The sequence below is a fragment of the Macaca nemestrina genome, chromosome 14 (genome assembly GCF_043159975.1).
Source record: "Macaca nemestrina isolate mMacNem1 chromosome 14, mMacNem.hap1, whole genome shotgun sequence".
Lineage (NCBI taxonomy): Eukaryota > Metazoa > Chordata > Mammalia > Primates > Cercopithecidae > Macaca > Macaca nemestrina.
Genome location: NC_092138.1, coordinates 67,193,018 through 67,212,210, shown reverse-complemented (window position 1 = coordinate 67,212,210; position 19,193 = coordinate 67,193,018). Strand labels below are relative to the sequence as shown.

At 38.6% G+C, this 19,193-nt stretch overlaps 1 protein-coding gene across 2 annotated transcripts in view; it reads right to left on the bottom strand.

Annotated features, from left to right (window-relative positions):
• The window catches only part of LOC105477169 (DDB1 and CUL4 associated factor 10), a 65,917-nt gene that overhangs the window by 31,664 nt on the left and 15,060 nt on the right, over positions 1-19,193 (bottom strand). For both annotated transcript variants that reach the window (XM_011733545.3, XM_011733546.3), the window contains exon 2: positions 15,616-15,729. In XM_011733545.3, the coding sequence (XP_011731847.1) occupies positions 15,616-15,729 (114 nt within the window). The remainder of the gene's footprint in view (positions 1-15,615; positions 15,730-19,193) is intronic.

The window sequence follows — 19,193 nt, the reverse complement described above, 5'->3', positions numbered from 1 at the left end:
ACAAATTTATACTTCATCAGTAATATCTAAGAGTGCCTATTTCTCAACATTTTGCTGCCAAGAGAAATACCAAGTATTTTTCTGCCAATTCTTGGTATTTATTGTTATTTTTATTTGCACATCCATAATAAATAAGCTTGAACATCTTTCTGTAGTTATTGTTCATTATAGTTTTTTACTTTTTGTTTTTTTTGAGATGGAGTTTTGCTCTTGTTGCCTAGGGTGCAGTGCAATGGCGCTGCCTCGGCTCACTGTAACCTCCGCCTCCCGGGTTCAAGCAATTCTCCTGTCTCAGCCTCCTGAGTAGCTGGGACTACAGGCATGCGCCACCATGCCTGGCTAATTTTTGTATTTTTAGTAGAGACGGGGTTTCTCCATGTTGGTCAGGCTGATCTCGAACTCCCAACCTCAGGTGAACCGCCCACCTTGGCCTCCCAAAGTGCTGGGATTACAGGCGTGAACCACCGTGCCCGGCCTGTTCATTGTAGTTTATCTTACGTGATTCTCTGCCGCTTTTGCTAAAATATAATAAATATTATTATCTTATATACTAATACTTTTCTGGTTATGTACATTGAAAGTACCTTCTCCCACCAATTATAGCCTATCTTCTCACATTGTTATGATGCATTTGGTTACAATGAAGTTTAAAATTTTTATGCAGTTGAACTGATCAATCCTTAATGATTTATGCTTTTTGTATCTAAAAAACATCTTTTCTTACACTTAGATCACAAGTATAATCTATACTTTCTCCTAAAACTTTAAAGGTTTGGTTTTATAATTAGATCTTTAATATAACTGGAAGTTATTTTCACTTATGGTGTGAAGTAGAGATCTAATTTTATTCTATTTTTTCATATATATAGCCAAACCTCTCTTTTCCATTTCCCCCCCACACTGATTCATAATGCCCCTGCTATCATATACAACATTTTTATAGATACATAGGTCTGTTTCTGGGATACTCCACTATCACTTAATCTACTCCTGTTTTAAGACTACATACTATAGGCATGCACCACCATGCCTGGCTCTTGCTGTTCTATATAAGTTTTTAAATCAATTTTTTTTTTTTTTTTTTTTTGAGACGGAGTCTCGCTCTGTCGCCCAGGCTGGAGTGCAGTGGCGCGATCTCGGCTCACTGCAAGCTCCGCCTCCTGGGTTCACGCCATTCTCCTGCCTCAGCCTCCGGAGTAGCTGGGACCACAGGCGCCACCACGCCCGACTAATTTTTTTGTATTTTTAATACAGATGGGGTTTCACCGTGTTAGCCAGGATGGTCTCGATCTCCTGACCTCGTGATCCGCCCGCCTCGGCCTCCCAAAGTGCTGGGATTACAGGCGTGAGCCACCATGCCCGGCTAAAATCAAATTTTATGAAAAACTCTGTTGGTATTTTAACTAAAACTACACTGAATTTATAGAATAATTTGGGGAGAATCAACTTCTTTATGATACTGACTTTTTGCCTCCAGAGAAGATTTGAATTTGTTTGGTTTCCTTTTTTTTTTTTTCTTTTTTTCTGAGAGGGGGCCTTGCTATTTTGCTCAGGCTGGCCATGAACTCCTGGGCTGAGCCTTGGCCTCCCAAGTATCTGGGACTACAGGTGTGTGCTACTGCACCTGGCAGACTTACATTTGCTTTTACAGGTACATGACAGCACTTCCAACCTGAATCCAATTGAAAATTGTTGGCTGGAGATTTTGAACTATACAGTAGTGTGAATTTGGGTCCCACACATGCATGAGTGCTGGATTGTGGTTAGATATTCAGAGGAGGGCCAGGCACAGTGGCTCATGCCTGTAATTCCAGCACTTAGGGAGGCTGAGGTGGGAGGATCACTTGAGGTCAGCAGTGTCAGGCCAGCCTGGGCAACATAGCAAGACCCTGTCTCTACAAAAAGAAAAGGTATTGTGGTATTTGGGTGTATGTTTTATTTGCATAAATGATAATGATAGTGTATTACATATTCTGCTTCTTACTATTTCTTCTCTCTAAAAAACTACTAGGTTCTGAAATCTCATACATGTGGCACAGGCATATCTAATCTGGGTTCCCGTTGCCTGGCATCATGTGCCACATTTCACCTGTGCATTCTCTCATTGATGGTGGACACTCAGCTGGCTCCAGTGCTCTCCCACATACATACACCACACCAAACAACCTCAAACCTGTGGGCTCTTGTGGATCCTGTGAGAGTGTCTCTGGACTGTATATTCAGTAGCATAACTGCTGGGTCATAGCATTAGTAGCCCCAGATCCTTCCAGAAAGGCGATAGCATCCACACCCCATCAGCCATCATGATACAGAACCCATCCATGCCAACATTTGGCTTATCCAGCTTTTAAATTTTTGCAGTCCAGTAGATGTAAAGTGGCATTTTGTTCTAATTCTCATTTGTGTGATTACTAATAACTTTAAGCTTCTCTTTACATGCATAATAGCTGTAGGGGTTTCCTTTTTATCAATTGTTCGTCCATATCCTTTGCCCATTTTTCTACTGGGGTTGCCCTCCTGACTTTTATTTGCAGGAATCCCTTGTATATTCTGGGTATTAGTCTCTTGTCAGCTTTTAACATTGAAATACCTTTTCTCATTTGTTCAGCTATGCATTAACTCTGTTCATATTGCCTTTTTTTTTTTTTTAAGAAATATTCCACTTTTTAAAACTTTTTTCTTTCTCTTTTTTTTAAGACGAAGTCTTGCTCTGTCACTCAGGCTGGTGTGCAGTGACACGATCTCAGCTCACTATAGCCGCCACCTTCTGGGTTCCAGCGATTTTCCTGCCTCAGCCTCCGGGTAGCTGGGACTACAGGCACTCACCACCAAGTCCGGCTTCTTTTTTTTTTTTTTTTTTTTGTATTTTTGTAGACATGGGGTTTCACTATGTTGGCCAGGCTGGTCTCAAACTCCTGACTTCAGGTGATCCACCTGCCTCTGCCTCCCAAAGTGCTAGGATTATAGGCATGAGCCACTGTGCCCAGCCACTTTTTAAAATTTTTAAGTTCAGGGGTACATGTGTAGGTTTGTTATATAGCTAAACTTGCGTCATAGAGGTTTGCTGTACAGATTATTTTGTCACTCAGGTATTAAGCATATAGTACTCTAGTTATTTTACCTGATCCTCTCCCTCCTCCCACCCTCCACTCTCTGGAAGGCCCCAGTGTCTGTTGTTCCCCTCTATGTGTCCATGTTTTCTCATCATCTATCTCCTACTTCTAAGTAAGAACATGCAGTATTTGGTTTTCTGTTCCTGCATTAGTTTGCTAAAGATAATGGCCTCCAGCTTTACCCATGTTCCTGCAAAGGACATGATCTCATTCTTTTTTACAGCTGCTTAGTATTCCATGGTGTATATGTACCACATTTTCTTTATTCAGTTTGCCATTGATGGGCATTTAGGTGGATTCCATGTCTTTGCTATTATGAATAGTGCTGCAATGAACATATGCATGCATGTGTCTTTATTCCTTTGGGTATATACCCAGTAATGGGACTGCTGGGTCGAATGGTAGTTGTTTTTAGGTCTTTGAGGAACCAACACACTATTTTCCACAATGGTTGAACTAATTTACACTCTCACCAATGGTGTATAAGTGTTCCTTTTTCTCCATAAGCTCGCCAACATCTGTGTGTGTGTGTTTTTGGTTTTTTTTTTTTTTTTTGACTTTTTAATAACAGCCATTTGTTCAGGATATTTTTAAATCTTCTACTGTCTAATTTTTATCTGCTTGATTTATCAGTTTTGGACAGAACTGTATTAAAATATCTCACTATAATTGTAGACTTCTAATTCTTTATAATTATATTTTTGCTTTGTGTATTTTAAGGCTATATTTAAGATGCATTCAAGTTCATAATTATTTTATCTTCTTGGTAGACTTTTCCTTTTATTAATGTGTACTGTTTCATTTTATCTTTATTAAAGGCCTTGGTCTTTCATCTGTCTGATATTGACAATTTCTCTGTTTTCTTTTCCCATTTCTCAGTGGTTTTATTTTTGGTATTGCTAAACATCTATTGACAGATCAACAGATAAATCATTTAGTTTTTTATTCAAATTGTTGACTCAATAAAGAAAATTAATCTATTTATATTACTTTGAATTACTCATATATTTGAAACTTTTTCTACTTCTCTTTTTCTGTATTCTATTTATCATCCCTTTTCTTTAGTTAATTTTTTTTTACTTTTTTAAACTCTCCTGTCTTTTACTGAACTGATTTAAGTTTCCAGTATTCTCTTTTGCCCTTCTGCAGCTTTGAGAGCGATAATGGTTTGTATTTCCATTATTTTAGTTAAATCTTTTCAGTTTTTTCATCGCATATATTTAATTATACAGTTTTCTAGAAGAGTCTGAATTACTTACTATTTTTATCTTCCTCTCGAACATGAAGAGGGCCTTAACATATTATACCTTTCCACTTAACAAAACTCTCCTATGCATACAACCTATTTGTAGTTACTGTCTAGAACCACACTGTCCAATTTGGTAATGTAGCCATTACCTGCATCTGCTTTTGAGTCCTTGATAGGCAAGCAGTCTGAATTAAGATGTGCTCTAATGACTGGGTGCGGTGCCTGACGCCTATAATCCCAGCACTTTGGGAGGCTGAGGCAGGTGGATCGTTTGAGGTCATGAGTTCAACACCAGCCTGGTCAACATGGAAAAACCCCATCTCTACTAAAAATATGAAAATTAGCTGAGTGTGGTGGCACATGCCTGTAATCCCAGCTACTCGGGAGGCTGAGGCAAGTGTATCATTTGAGGTCAGGAATTCGAGACCAGCCTGGCCAACGTGGTGAAACCCCCTCTCTACTAAAAATACAAAAATCAGCTGAGTGTGGTGGCACATGCCTGTAATCCCAGCTACCCGGGAGGCTGAGACATGAGAATTGCTTCAGTGCAGGAGACAGAGGTTGCAGTGAGCCGAGATCATGCCACTGCACTCTAGCCTGGGCAATATAGCAAGACTCTGTCTCAAAAAAAAAAAAAAAAAAAAAAAGAAAGAAAGATGTGCTGTAAGTATAAAATACAAACTGGATTTTGGATTTTGAAGACTTAGCATGAAAAAAATGAAAGTAAAATAGCTCAATAATTTTTATATTGATTACATGTTGAAATGATAGTATTTTGGACATACTGGGTTAAATAAATTATTAAAAATTAATTTCACCTCTTTTTTCTTTTCTAATGTGACTACCATAAAATTAAAAATTACATATGTGACTAGCATTACATTTTTATTGGATAGTGCTAATCTAGAGTTTTAGTTTTTATTTTGTTTTACATGTACCCCCCCCAAAAAAAAACCTCATAAATTCTTTTCTTTATGTTAATAACAGTTAACATTTTACCTAATAAAAATTCTTTAGTCTGGATTAACAGTTTCCCTGGACATAACATGGTATTGAACATTATTTTGCCTTCATACTGAAGATATTAATATTACTCCATTTCCTCCTGATATCAACTATTGCTAATGAGAAACCTGTTTCTGTAACTATTTTACTTCTGTGGGTAATCTGGCTTCTAACTTTGGTGGCTTCTAAGATTTTCTCTTAATTTTTGGTATTCTAGAGTTTCACCACAACCTGTCTAGATTGGATTTATGTTTATTTAAACTGCTTACACTATAAAGTTCGCTTTTGATTTGATGTCTCAGGCCCTTCAGTGCTAAAAATTCTCAGCCATTGTTATCTTCAAAAATTAGTTTTCTACCAATATTTTTCTATAACTCTATATACACTGTAATCTCTCAATTAATCCTGTCTTTCAACTACTTTTTCATATTCTAACTTTTTTTATGTGTTCTGTGTGAATTTTTAGTCCTATATTCTAACTCATTAATTAATTTATCAGTGGTGTAAAAGGTAAAGTTCATCCCATCTATTGAGTTTTTTATATACCAGCTACATAATTTCTTTTTCTTTCTTTTTATAAAGATAAGAGTCTTGCTCTGTCTCACCTAGGCTGAGAGCAGTGGTGCAATCATAGCTCACTGCAGCCTTGAACTCCTGGGCTTAAGTGATCCTCCTGCCTCAGTCTCTCAAGCTGCTGAGATTACAGGTGCAAGACACCAAGCCCAGCTTGAATTTTTAATTTTTTTTTAATTTTATTTTTCCATAAGTTATTGGAATACAGGTGGTGTTTCGTTACATGAGTAAGTTCTTTTTTTTTTTTTTTTTAATTATTATACTTTAAGTTCTAGGGTACATGTGCATAACGTGCAGGTTTGTTACATATGTATACTTGTGCCATGTTGGCGTGCTGCACCCATCAACTCGTCAGCACCCATCAACTCGTCATTTACATCAGGTATAACTCCCAGTGCAATCCCTCCCCCCCCCCCATCCCCGTGATAGGCCCCAGTGTGTGATGTTCCCCTTCCTGAGTCCAAGTGATCTCATTGTTCAGTTCCCACCTATGAGTGAGAACATGCGGTGTTTGGTTTTCTGTTCTTGTGATAGTTTGCTGAGAATGATGGTTTCCAGCTGCATCCATGTCCCTACAAAGGACACAAACTCATCCTTTTTTATGGCTGCATAGTATTCCATGGTGTATATGTGCCACATTTTCTTAATCCAGTCTGTCACTGATGGACATTTGGGTTGATTCCAAGTCTTTGCTATTGTGAATAGTGCCGCAAGAAACATACGTGTGCATGTGTCTTTATAGCAGCATGATGTATAATCCTTTGGGTATATACCCAGTAATGGGATGGCTGGGTCATATGGTTCTTCTAGTTCTAGATCCTTGAGGAATCGCCACACTGTCTTCCACAATGGTTGAACTAGTTTACAATCCCACCAACAGTGTAAAAGTGTTCCTATTTCTCCACATCCTCTCCAGCACCTGTTGTTTCCTGACTTTTTAATGATCGCCATTCTAACTGGTGTGAGATAGTATCTCATTGTAGTTTTGATTTGCATTTCTCTGATGGCCAGTGATGATGAGCATTTTTTCATGTGTCTGTTGGCTGTATGAATGTCTTCTTTTGAGAAATGTCTGTTCATATCCTTTGCCCACTTTTTGATGGGGTTGTTTGTTTTTTTCTTGCAAATTTGTTTGAGTTCTTTGTAGGTTCTGGATATTAGTCCTTTGTCTGATGAGTAGATTGCAAAAATTTTCTCCCATTCTGTAGGTTGCCTGTTCACTCTGATGGTAGTTTCTTTTGCTGTGCAGAAGCTCTTTAGTTTAATGAGATCCCATTTGTCAATTTTGGCTTTTGTTGCCATTGCTTTTGGTGTTTTAGACATGAAGTCTTTGCCCATGCCTATATCCTGAATGGTATTACCTATGTTTTCTTCTAGGGTTTTTATGGTATTAGGTGTAACATTTAAGTCTCTAATCCATCTTGAATTAATTTTCGTATAAGGAGTAAGGAAAGGATCCAGTTTCAGCTTTCTACTTATGGCTAGCCAATTTTCCCAGCACCATTTATTAAATAGGGAATCCTTTCCCCATTTCTTGTTTTTCTGAGGTTTATCAAAGATCAGATGGCTGTAGATGTGTGGTATTATTTCTGAGGGCTCTGTTCTGTTCCATTGGTCTATATCTCTGTTTTGGTACCAGTACCATGCTGTTTTGGTTACTGTAGCCTTGTAGTATAGTTTGAAGTCAGGTAGCGTGATGCCTCCAGCTTTGTTCTTTTGACTTAGGATTGTCTTGGAGATGTGGGCTCTTTTTTGGTTCCATATGAACTTTAAAGCAGTTTTTTCCAATTCTGTGAAGAAACTCATTGGTAGCTTGATGGGGATGGCATTGAATCTGTAAATTACCTTGGGCAGTATGGCCATTTTCACGATATTGATTCTTCCTATCCATGAGCATGGTATGTTCTTCCATTTATTTGTGTCCTCTTTTATTTCACTGAGCAGTGGTTTGTAGTTCTCCTTGAAGAGGTCCTTTACATCCCTTGTAAGTTGGATTCCTAGGTATTTTATTCTCTTTGAAGTAATTGTGAATGGAAGTTCATTCCTGATTTGGCTCTCTGTTTGTCTGTTACTGGTGTATAAGAATGCTTGTGATTTTTGCACATTAATTTTGTATCCTGAGACTTTGCTGAAGTTTCTTATCAGCTTAAGGAGATTTTGGGCTGAGACAATGGGATTTTCTAAATATACAATCATGTCATCTGCAAACAGGGACAATTTGACTTCTTCTTTTCCTAACTGAATACCCTTGATTTCTTTCTCTTGCCTGATTGCCCTAGCCAGAACTTCCAACACTATGTTGAATAGGAGTGGTGAGAGAGGGCATCCCTGTCTTGTGCCAGTTTTCAAAGGGAATTTTTCCAGTTTTTGCCCATTCAGTATGATATTGGCTGTGGGTTTGTCATAAATAGCTCTTATTATTTTGAGATACGTTCCATTAATACCAAATTTATTGAGCGTTTGTAGCATGAAGGCTTTTCTGCATCTATTGAGATAATCATGTGGTTTTTGTCTTTGGTTCTGTTTATATGCTGGATTATGTTTATTGATTTGCGTATGTTGAACCAGCCTTGCATCCCAGGGGTGAAGCCCACATGATCATGGTGGATAAGCTTTTTGATGTGCTGCTGGATCCGGTTTGCCAGTATTTTATTGAGGATTTTTGCATCGATGTTCATCAGGGATATTGGTCTAAAATTCTCTTTTTTTGTTGTGTCTCTGCCAGGCTTTGGTATCAGGATGATGTTGGCCTCATAAAACGAGTTAGGGAGGATTCCCTCTTTTTCTATTGATTGGAATAGTTTCAGAAGGAATGGTACCAGCTCCTCCTTGTACCTCTGGTAGAATTCAGCTGTGAATCCATCTGGTCCTGGACTTTTTTTGGTTGGTAGGCTATTAATTATTGCCTCAATTTCAGAGCCTGCTATTGGTCTATTCAGGGATTCAGCTTCTTCCTGGTTTAGTCTTGGGAGAGTGTAAGTGTCCAGGAAATTATCCATTTCTTCTAGATTTTCTAGTTTATTTGCGTAGAGGTGTTTATAGTATTCTCTGATGGTAGTTTGTATTTCTGTGAGGTCGGTGGTGATATCCCCTTTATCATTTTTTATTGTGTCTATTTGATTCTTCTCTCTTTTCTTATTAGTCTTGCTAGCGGTCTATCAATTTTGATCTTTTCAAAAAACCAACTCCTGGATTCATTGATTTTTTTGGAGGGTTTTTTGTGTCTCTATCTCCTTCAGTTCTGCTCTGATCTTAGTTATTTCTTGCCTTCTGCTAGCTTTTGAATGTGTTTGCTCTTGCTTCTCTAGTTCTTTTAATTGTGATGTTAGAGTGTCAATTTTAGATCTTTCCAGCTTTCTCTTGTGGGCATTTAGTGCTATAAATTTCCCTCTACACACTGCTTTAAATGTGTCCCAGAGATTCTGGTATGTTGTATCTTTGTTCTCACTGGTTTCAAAGAACATCTTTATTTCTGCCTTCATTTCGTTATGTACCCAGTAGTCATTCAGGAGCAGGTTATTCAGTTTCCATGTAGTTGAGCGGTTTTGATTGAGTTTCTTAGTCCTGAGTTCTAGTTTGATTGCACTGTGGTCTGAGAGACAGTTTGTTATAATTTCTGTTCTTGTACATTTGCTGAGGAGTGCTTTACTTCCAATTATGTGGTCAATTTTGGAATAAGTGTGATGTGGTGCTGAGAAGAATGTATATTCTCTTGATTTGGGGTGGAGAGTTCTGTAGATGTCTATTAGGTCTGCTTGCTGCAGAGATGAGTTCAATTCCTGGATATCCTTGTTAACTTTCTGTCTCGTTGATCTGTCTAATGTTGACAGTGGGGTGTTGAAGTCTCCCATTATTATTGTATGGGAGTCTAAGTCTCTTTGTAAGTCTCTAAGGACTTGCTTTATGAATCTGGATGCTCCTGTATTGGGTGCATATATATTTAGGATAGTTAGCTCTTCCTGTTGAATTGATCCCTTTACCATTATGTAATGGCCTTCTTTGTCTCTTCTGATCTTTGATGGTTTAAAGTCTGTTTTATCAGAGACTAGGATTGCAACCCCTGCTTTCTTTTTTCTCCATTTGCTTGGTAGATCTTCCTCCATCCCTTTATTTTGAGCCTATGTATGTCTCTGCATGTGAGATGGATCTCCTGAATACAGCAGACTGATGGGTTTGACTCTTTATCCAGTTTGCCTGTCTGTGTCTTTTAATTGGAGCATTTAGTCCATTTACATTTAAGGTTAATATTGTTATGTGTGAACTTGATCCTGCCATTATAATATTAACTGGTTATTTTGCTCATTAGTTGATGCAGTTTCTTCCTAGCCTCGATGGTCTTTACATTTTGGCATGTTTTTGCAATGGCTGGTACTGGTTGTTCCTTTCCATGTTTAGTGCTTCCTTCAGGGTCTCTTGTAAGGCAGGCCTGGTGGTGACAAAATCTCTAAACATTTGCTTATCTGTAAAGGATTTTATTTCTCCTTCACTTATGAAACTTAGTTTGGCTGGATATGAAATTCTGGGTTTAAAATTCTTTTCTTTAAGAATGTTGAATATTGGCCCCCACTCTCTTCTGGCTTGGAGAGTTTCTGCCAAGAGATCTGCTGTTAGTCTGATGGGCTTTCCTTTGTGGGTAACCCGACCTTTCTCTCTGGCTGCCCTTGAGATTTTTTCCTTCATTTCAACTTTGGTGAATCTGGCAATTATGTGTCTTGGAGTTGCTCTTCTTGAGGAGTATCTTTGTGGCGTTCTCTGTATTTCCTGAATTTGAATGTAGGTTGGGGAAGTTCTCCTGGATGATATCCTGAAGAGTGTTTTCCAACTTGGTTCCATTTTCCCCCTCACTTTCAGGCACCCCAATCAGACGTAGATTTGGCCTTTTTACATAATCCCATACTTCTTGCAGGCTTTGTTCATTTCTTTTTCTTTTTTCTTTAGATTTCTCTTCTCGCTTCATTTCATTCATTTGATCCTCAATCGCTGATACTCTTTCTTCCAGTTGATCGAGTTGGTTACTGAAGCTTGTGTATTTGTCACGTATTTCTTGTGTCATGGTTTTCATCTCTGTCAGTTCGTTTATGGCCTTCTCTGCATTAATTATTCTGGTTATCAATTCTTCCACTCTTTTTTCAAGATTTTTAGTTTCTCTGCACTGGGTACGTAATTCCTCCTTTAGCTCTGAGAAGTTTGATGGACTGAAGCCTTCTTCTCTCATCTCGTCAAAGTCATTCTCCATCCAGCTTTGATTCGTTGCTGGCGATGAGCTGCGTTCCTTTGGAGGGGGAGAAGAGCTCTTATTTTTTGAATTTCCAGCTTTTCTGCCCTACTTTTTCCCCATCTTTGTGGTTTTATCTGCCACTGGTCTTTGATGATGGTGACGTACTGATGGGGTTTTGGTGTGGGTGTCCTTCCTGTTTGTTAGTTTTCCTTCTAACAGTCAGGACCCTCAGCTGTAGGTCTGTTGGAGATTGCTTGAGGTCCACTCCAGACCCTGTTTGCCTGGGTGTCAGCAGCAGAGGCTGCAGGAGATAGAATACTGCTGAACAGCGAGTGTACCTGTCTGATTCTTGCTTTGGAAGCTTCCTCTCAGGGGTGTACTCCACTGTGTGAGGTGTGGGGTGTCGGTCTGCCCCTAGTGGAGGATGTCTCCCAGTTAGGCTACTCAGGGGTCAGGGACCCACTTGAGCAGGCAGTCTGTCCGTTCTCAGATCTCAACCTCAGTGTTGGGAGATCCGCTGCTCTCTTCAAAGCTGTCAGACAGAGTCGTTTGCATCTGCAGAGGTTTCTGCTGCTTTTTGTTGTTGTTGTTGTTGTTTAGCTGTGCCCTGTCCCCAGAGGTGGAGTCTACAGAGACTGGCAGGCCTCCTTGAGCTGCTGTGAGCTCCACCCAGTTCGATCTTCCCAGGGCTTTGTTTACCTACTTAAGCCTCAGCAATGGTGGGCACCCCTCCCCCAGCCTCGCTGCTGCCTTGCAGTTAGATCACAGACTGCTGTGCTAGCAATGAGGAAGGCTCCATGGGCGTGGGACCCTCCTGGCCAGGTGTGGGATATAATCTCCTGGTGTGCCTGTTTGCTTAAAGCGCAGTATTGGGGTGGGAGTTACCCAATTTTCCAGGTGTTGTGTGTCTGAGTTCCCCTGGCTAGGAAAAGGGATTCCCTTCTCCCTTGTGCTTCCCAGGTGAGGCGATGCCTCACCCTGCTTCACCTCTCGCTGGTCGGGCTGCAACAGCTGACCAGCACCGATTGTCCGGCACTCCCTAGTGAGATGATCCCAGTACCTCAGTTGAAAATGCAGAAATCACCTGTCTTCTGTGTCGCTCGCGCTGGGAGCTGGAGACTGGAGCTGTTCCTATTTGGCCATCTTGCTCCGCCCCCCCATGAGTAAGTTCTTTAGTGGGGATCTGTGAGACCCTGGTGCAACCATCACCCAAGCAGTATACACTGCGCCATATTTGTTGTCTTTTATCACTTGCCCAACCCCCCACTCTTCCCCTCAAGTCCCCAAAGTCTATTGTATCATTCTTATGCCTTTATGTCCTCATAGCTTAGGTTCCACTTATCAGTGGAAACCTGTGATGTTTGGTTTTCCATTTCTGAGTTACTTCACTTAAAATAATAGTCTCCAGTCTCATCCAGGTCATTGCAAATGCTGTTAACTCATTCCTTTTTATGGCTGAGTAGTATTCCAACGTGTATATATATACCACAGTTTCTTTATCCACTCATTGATTAACAGGCATTTGGGTTGGTTCCATGATTTTGCTATTGTGACTTGTGCTGCTATAAACATGTGTGTATAAGGAACTTTTTCAAATAATGACTTCTTTTCCTCTGGGTAGATACCCAGGAGTGAAATTGCTGGATCAAATGGTAGTTCTACTTTTAGTTCTTTAAGGAATCTCCCCACTGTTTTCCATAGTGGCTGTACTAGTTTACATTCCCACCAGCATTGTAGAAGTGTTCCCTGATCACTGCATCCCCACCAACATCTACTGTTTTTTGATTCTTTGATTATGGCCATTCTCACAGGAGTAAGGTGGTATCGCATTGTGGTTTTGATTTGCATATTCCTGATCATTAGTGATGTTGAACATTTTTTCCTATGTTTGTTGGCCATATGAAGAATTCTTCTTCTAAGAATTGTCTATTCATTTCCTTGGCCCACTTTTTGATGGGATTGTTTTTTTTCTTACTCATTTGAGTTTGTTGTAGATTCTGGATATTAGTCCTTTGTCAGATGTATAGATTGTGAAGATTTTCTCCCACCCTTGTCTGTTTACTTTGCCAACTGTTCCTTTCGCCATGCAAAAGCTCTTTAGTTTAATTAGGTCCCAGTTATTTATCTTTATTTTTATTGCAATTGCTTTTGGGGTTTTGGTCATGAAATCCTTGCCTAAGCCAATGTCTAGAAGGGGTTTTTCAATGTTATCTTCTATAATTTTTATAGTTTCAGGTCTTAGGTTTAAGTCCTTAATCCATCTTGAGTTGATTTTTGTATAAAGTGAGAGATGAGAATCCAGTTACATTCTCCTACTTGTGGCTAGCCAGTTATCCCAGCACCATTTGTTGAAAAGGGTGTCCTTTCCCCACTTTATGTTTTTGTTTGCTTTGTCGAAGATCAGTTGGCTGTAAATATTTGGGTTTATTTCTGGGCAGCCTGACATTTTTAATTTCTAAGAGTTCTAGCTAGTTCTTTACTACATTGACTTTTTCTTGTTCAATCTCTTTTATTTGTTTCAGTCTTTAAGCTCTCTTTAATTGGAAAGTATCTCTTAATTTATTTCTCTGAGCATCCTAAAAAGGCTTAAAAGTTTCTCCCAATCATTGGAATACCATGCAGCTGTTAAAAATAATAAGGTAGTCCCATGGGTATTAATATCAAATGATCTCTAAACATGTTATTAAGTGAAAAAGGCAAGGTAAATAATAGCATGTGTAAATAGCATATATAAATTTATATAAAAATGTACATATGTGTGAATGTGTGTGTGTGTATATATATGTTTGTATATGCAACAATTATCTAGAAAAGACAGCAAGAAATGGGTAACAGTGGTTGCCTCTGGGGAGGGAAACTGGGTGGCTAGGTGAAAGAGGTGGAGATAGACTTACTTTTCACTGTTTACCCTTTTTGTACCTTTGAATTTTGTACTACATGCATCTATTACCTAGTCAAAAATAAATACATAACATAATTTATTTTTAAAAATAAAGTCTTTGTTGAACTGCTCCATAAAATTAATTTCATCCAGAGAAATTAATGTTTTTGGTGGTTGATTTTATGATGTTAACATTATATGTCTTTATAAATTTTAGAATTTGAGTCATAGGTTTCTTTTGAGTAGAAAAGGTTTTTAATTTCTCTCTCCTCCTATTTAATGGTTTCAGAGTTTCTCCCACTTGGCCATCTGGGCCCCCAGTCCACAACTAGGCCTTATAATGACATTTCGGGGCTCCAGTTTAATAATGATATTGGAAATATCATACATACACATTCAGTTACTGATTCAGCAAGTGGCTTCATTCGGTAGCTATTGATGAGGCTGTGTCTTTATCAGCTGAAACCTATAGTCTCTGGTAGTGAATAGCTTTTTTCTCTTTTCAGCCTCTCATAAATAAGACGTATATTTTAACCAAACCCGGGCTTCATGTAGTGATTCTGGCTCTGGTTCCTGCCTCGCATGAAACAGTTAAGCACTTTTTAATCCTTTTACCTGACAGGAGCAAAACTACTAGATTTCAGTGCTAGACCGAAAGCCAGCTGTGGTTTCAGCCCTATTTAAAACTTGGTGTCCGTGTTTCATTTCTGGCCCACAAAGATGTTTATGTTGTTCAGAATCTGGCTATATTTTTTGTGCTATTTAACTTATTGTTCTATGTGTTTGGAGCATAGGAGTTACATCACAACACCCAGTATGTTACTTTGGCTAGTAATTTCCATATTTCTTTTTTGAGAAAATTAAAAGTAATAATTATAAAAGTAATATCTCATTACATAGAAAAAATAGAAAATTACTCATATTCCATCCGTTCTAATACTGTTAGAATTTTAAAATATTTCCTTTTAATCTTTTTCTCCTGTATCATCTCCTATTTGTATAATTTGTATAACAATTTTAAACTGTGTCATGCCAAGCATTTGTCTGTGTTGCTATGTAGTCTCTATGACCATCATTTTAATAACTGAATACTAATCACCAAACTACTCAATTATAATTCACTTCCCACATTATTAAAAATTAAGGAGCTTCCAATGATGCTACAAAGAAATTGTCTATGCATGTACTTTTTCCTCTTAACAGTCTGTATTTGGAGGGTGGAGGGTTGGAAGTGAGAGGTGCTAAGCAATGGGACTGCCATCATTCTGCAAAGATGATTAGCACAAAGGCATTACAGGACTAGCATAATACATGGCTGAGGTTCATAATGATGACCCTAATATATGAAAAGGTAAAATTATATAGAAGTTAAAAATGTATTTCAGAAACATTCCAAACCAACATAGCTAAGAGTAAGTTTTGTAATTAAAGGATTAGTTTTACAAGGGATTAGATTCACAGTTCACAATGTGGATCATCTAACACTGCTGGGTAAGGCATCACATCTTCACTAACTTCCAGAACAGAACATTTTGGGCCACACTGATAAAGTTCACTTTTTCACTATAATACTAACCTGATATTATTTACACAGTCTTCATGAGCTTCAGAAAGTGTTTTTATGTGCTTTGAAGATATAGGGTCAAAAAGCAGAACTTCAGTTTGTTCACAAGCAACTGTCAGCACTGACCTGAAAGTAAATGACACATTTATCTTGTTTAGTTTTCTAGCATTCACTGGTTATTGATGTTCACTCATTTATAACGACACAAGCTATAGGTAAATGACTTTTTTTTTTTTTGCCCATGTTAGCAAATGTTTAAAAGATTGATACTGTCTGTGGTTGGCAATAGTAGTAGGAAATGGTACTCTCATACATTATGGTGGAGTGTAATCTGGTACAGCTTATGTTTGGACAGCACCTCTAAAGTATCAGAATTTAAAATGGGCATATGTTTTGACTCAGCAATTTTTTCTGGTAATTTAATCTAGAGAACTAATCACTTACAAATACCAAGAGACATATAAAGATATGCTTCATTGTAAAAAGGAGAAATTTCAAGTATCTTCAATGTACATGACAGAGGGAATGACTGATTATACAAGCCATGGTACACAATACTTTGAAATACTGTAGAGAAGTTAAAAAGAAAGGGGTGGCTTTATATGAATATGAAAGAACTCAAAAACATATTTTTAAATAAAAAAGGTGGTTGCCAAAAAATGTGCATTGATGAGACAACTTAGGGGAAAAATCATATACAACCAAATTATATATTTCTTCATCACTATCAATAAAATGCACTGGAAAATAGTTGGCATATAACCTATCAGACCAGTTAAACATAGTGAAATTTATCGGTCTTTTCATTCATGGTTTTTTAGGTTTGTCTCTTGTTTCAGGCCTTCCCCACTGCAAAGTTATATTTTTATAAAACTTGTATAAACCTCATTTTGATTTGTGAAAGTCTATTGTATTTTATTTATTTTGATTAAGTATTAGTGTTTTGTGGGTGCTGCTCTTTCAGATTCATTTCATTTCTAGCAAATGAAATCCTGAGTATTTTATACAACTAAGATGAATGTACATAAGATAGAATTTTAAATAGCCAAAAACTTTTCTATTAGGAACAAACTTTTTAGGTAAAGTGGGAGATTAAAAAACAACTGTTAAACTGAAATCTTGGCTGGGTGCAGTGGCTCACGCCTGTAATCCCAGCACTTTGGGAGGCCGAGGTGGGTGGATCACAAGGTCAAGAGTTCGAGACCAGCCTGGCCAACACAGTGAAACCCTGTCGCTACTAAAAATTCAAAAAAAGTTAGTCGGGCGTGGTGGTGGGCGCCTGTAGTCCCAGCTACTTGGGAGGCTGAGGCAGGAGAATCACTTGAACCCAGGAGGTGGAGGTTGCAGTGAGCCAAGATCATGCTACTGCGCTCCAGCCTAAGTGACAGAGTAAGACTCTGTCTCAAAAAAACAAAAACGTTGAAATCTTTTCTCTATTTAGTAATCATGGACTTGTCTGCATAAACCCTTTTTTAAGACATTTGAACTTCAAAGTTTAATAATATCTGAAATTTTTTATGCTAGTCATTGGGAGTAAAAATATTCAAATTAATATTTGTAATTTTTGAAGACATATAAATAGCTATTTCTTTTTGTAAGTCAGAAGAACCCTGAAATGAAATTTTTCCCTTTTGTGCATAGTAGTGAATCAATGATTCTGGGAGACTTTTTTTTTTTTTTTGGTGGAGATGGGATCGCACTACCGTTGCTCAGGCTGGTCTCAAATTCCTGGCCTCTAGTGATCCTCCCACATCAGCCTCCAAAACTCTGGGATTACAGGCGTGAGCCACCAGTCCCAGACTCTGGGAGATTCTTTTTTTCTGAGACGAAGTCTTGCTCTGTCACCCAGGCTGAAGTGCAGTGGCACGATATCAGTTCACTGCAACCTCTGCCTCCCTGGTTCAAGCGATTCTCCTACCTCAGCCTCCTGAGTAACTGGGATTACAAGCACCGCCACCATACCCAACTAATTTTTGTATTTTTAATGGAGACAGGGTTTCACCATGTTGCCCTGGCTGGTCTCAAACCTCAAGTGATCCTCCTGCCTCAGCCTTCCAAAGTGCTGGGATTATAGACGTGAGCCACCACACAAAGCCAACCTCTGGGAGATTCTTAATCTTGAACATTGTATAAAAGGGATCTATAAAATTGTTAGTTATTGTTTTGCTTGAATCAAACTATAGTATATTTTTGTACATGGTATGATATGTATCTTTTAAAAGATATGTTTTTGTTTAAAAGATACATACTGCTTTGTTTATTGCTGGTATACAATTTGTCCCAATATCAAGGCTGATCTTATTTACATTGGTTTGTAATGCCATCTTTACTACATACAAGTTTTGTTCTTGGACTCCATATTGGTATTCTATGCAACACCACACTATCTTAATTTCTACAAGGTTTATGGTATATTTGTTATGTGGCAAAGCAAGACTCCCTCATTTGCTTTACAAACACTTTTTCTTGGCTAATGCTATGCTTTCTCTTCAAGTAAATTTTATATATACCATGTCAAGTTCTGCTAAAATGTTTTGTTGAAATTTTATTGAAATGCACTGACTTTATAGATTACTTGGGTAGAATTTATATGATACAAGTTTGATTTACCTTATACAGCAGTATGCACATTTTCCCACACATTAAAGATTTTCTTAGAGTATCTGAGCAAATCTTGGACCTTTGACCATCCTTATACGCTTAGAATCAATGTATCAATTTATGTATACATACACACACACACACATACACACAGAGACACACACACCAGGTGCAGATGTTAATTGAGATTATATTAAATCTATTAATACCAAAAAGTTGTGTTGTTTTTTTTTGAGACGGAGTTTTGCTCTTGTTGCCCAAGCTGCAGTGCAGTGGCATGATCTCAGCTCACTGCAGCCTCTGCCTCCTGGGTTCAAGCCATTCTCCTGCCTCAGCCTCCCAAGTAGCTGGGATTACAGGCGTGTGCCACCATGCCCAGCTAATTTTTTGTATTTTTAGTAGAAATGGGGTTTCACCATGTTAGCCAGGCTGGTCTCGAACTCCTTACCTCAGGTGATCCACCCACCTCGGCCTCCCAAAGTGCTGGGATTACAGGCGTGAGCCACCGCGCCTGGTCCAAAAAGTTGTAATGTAACTGCTATCTTGACAATATGGAATCTTCCAATCCATGAACTTAATATATCTCCATTTATTTAAATCTTCTGTAATTCTCTCAATAAAATTGTATAGTTTCCTCCATATAGCCCATGCCTACCTTCTGTTGAACTTATTTCTGGGAACTTGATTTTTTAAAAATATATTTGAATAAATGTTCTTTTAAACTTTTTGCTGATGCTGGACACAGTGGCTTATTCTTGTTATCCCAGAATTTTGGGAGACCAAGGAGGAAAGATTACTTGAGCTCAGGAGTTTGAGACCAGCCTGTGCAACACAGTGAGACCTCGTCTCTACAAAAAATTTAAAAATTAGCCAGGCATGGTGGTGCACACCTGTAGTCCCAGCTATTTGGGTGGCTGAGGTGGGAGGATCAGCTGAGTCAGGGAGGTTGAGGATGTAGTGAGCTATGATCATGCCACTGCACCCCTGCC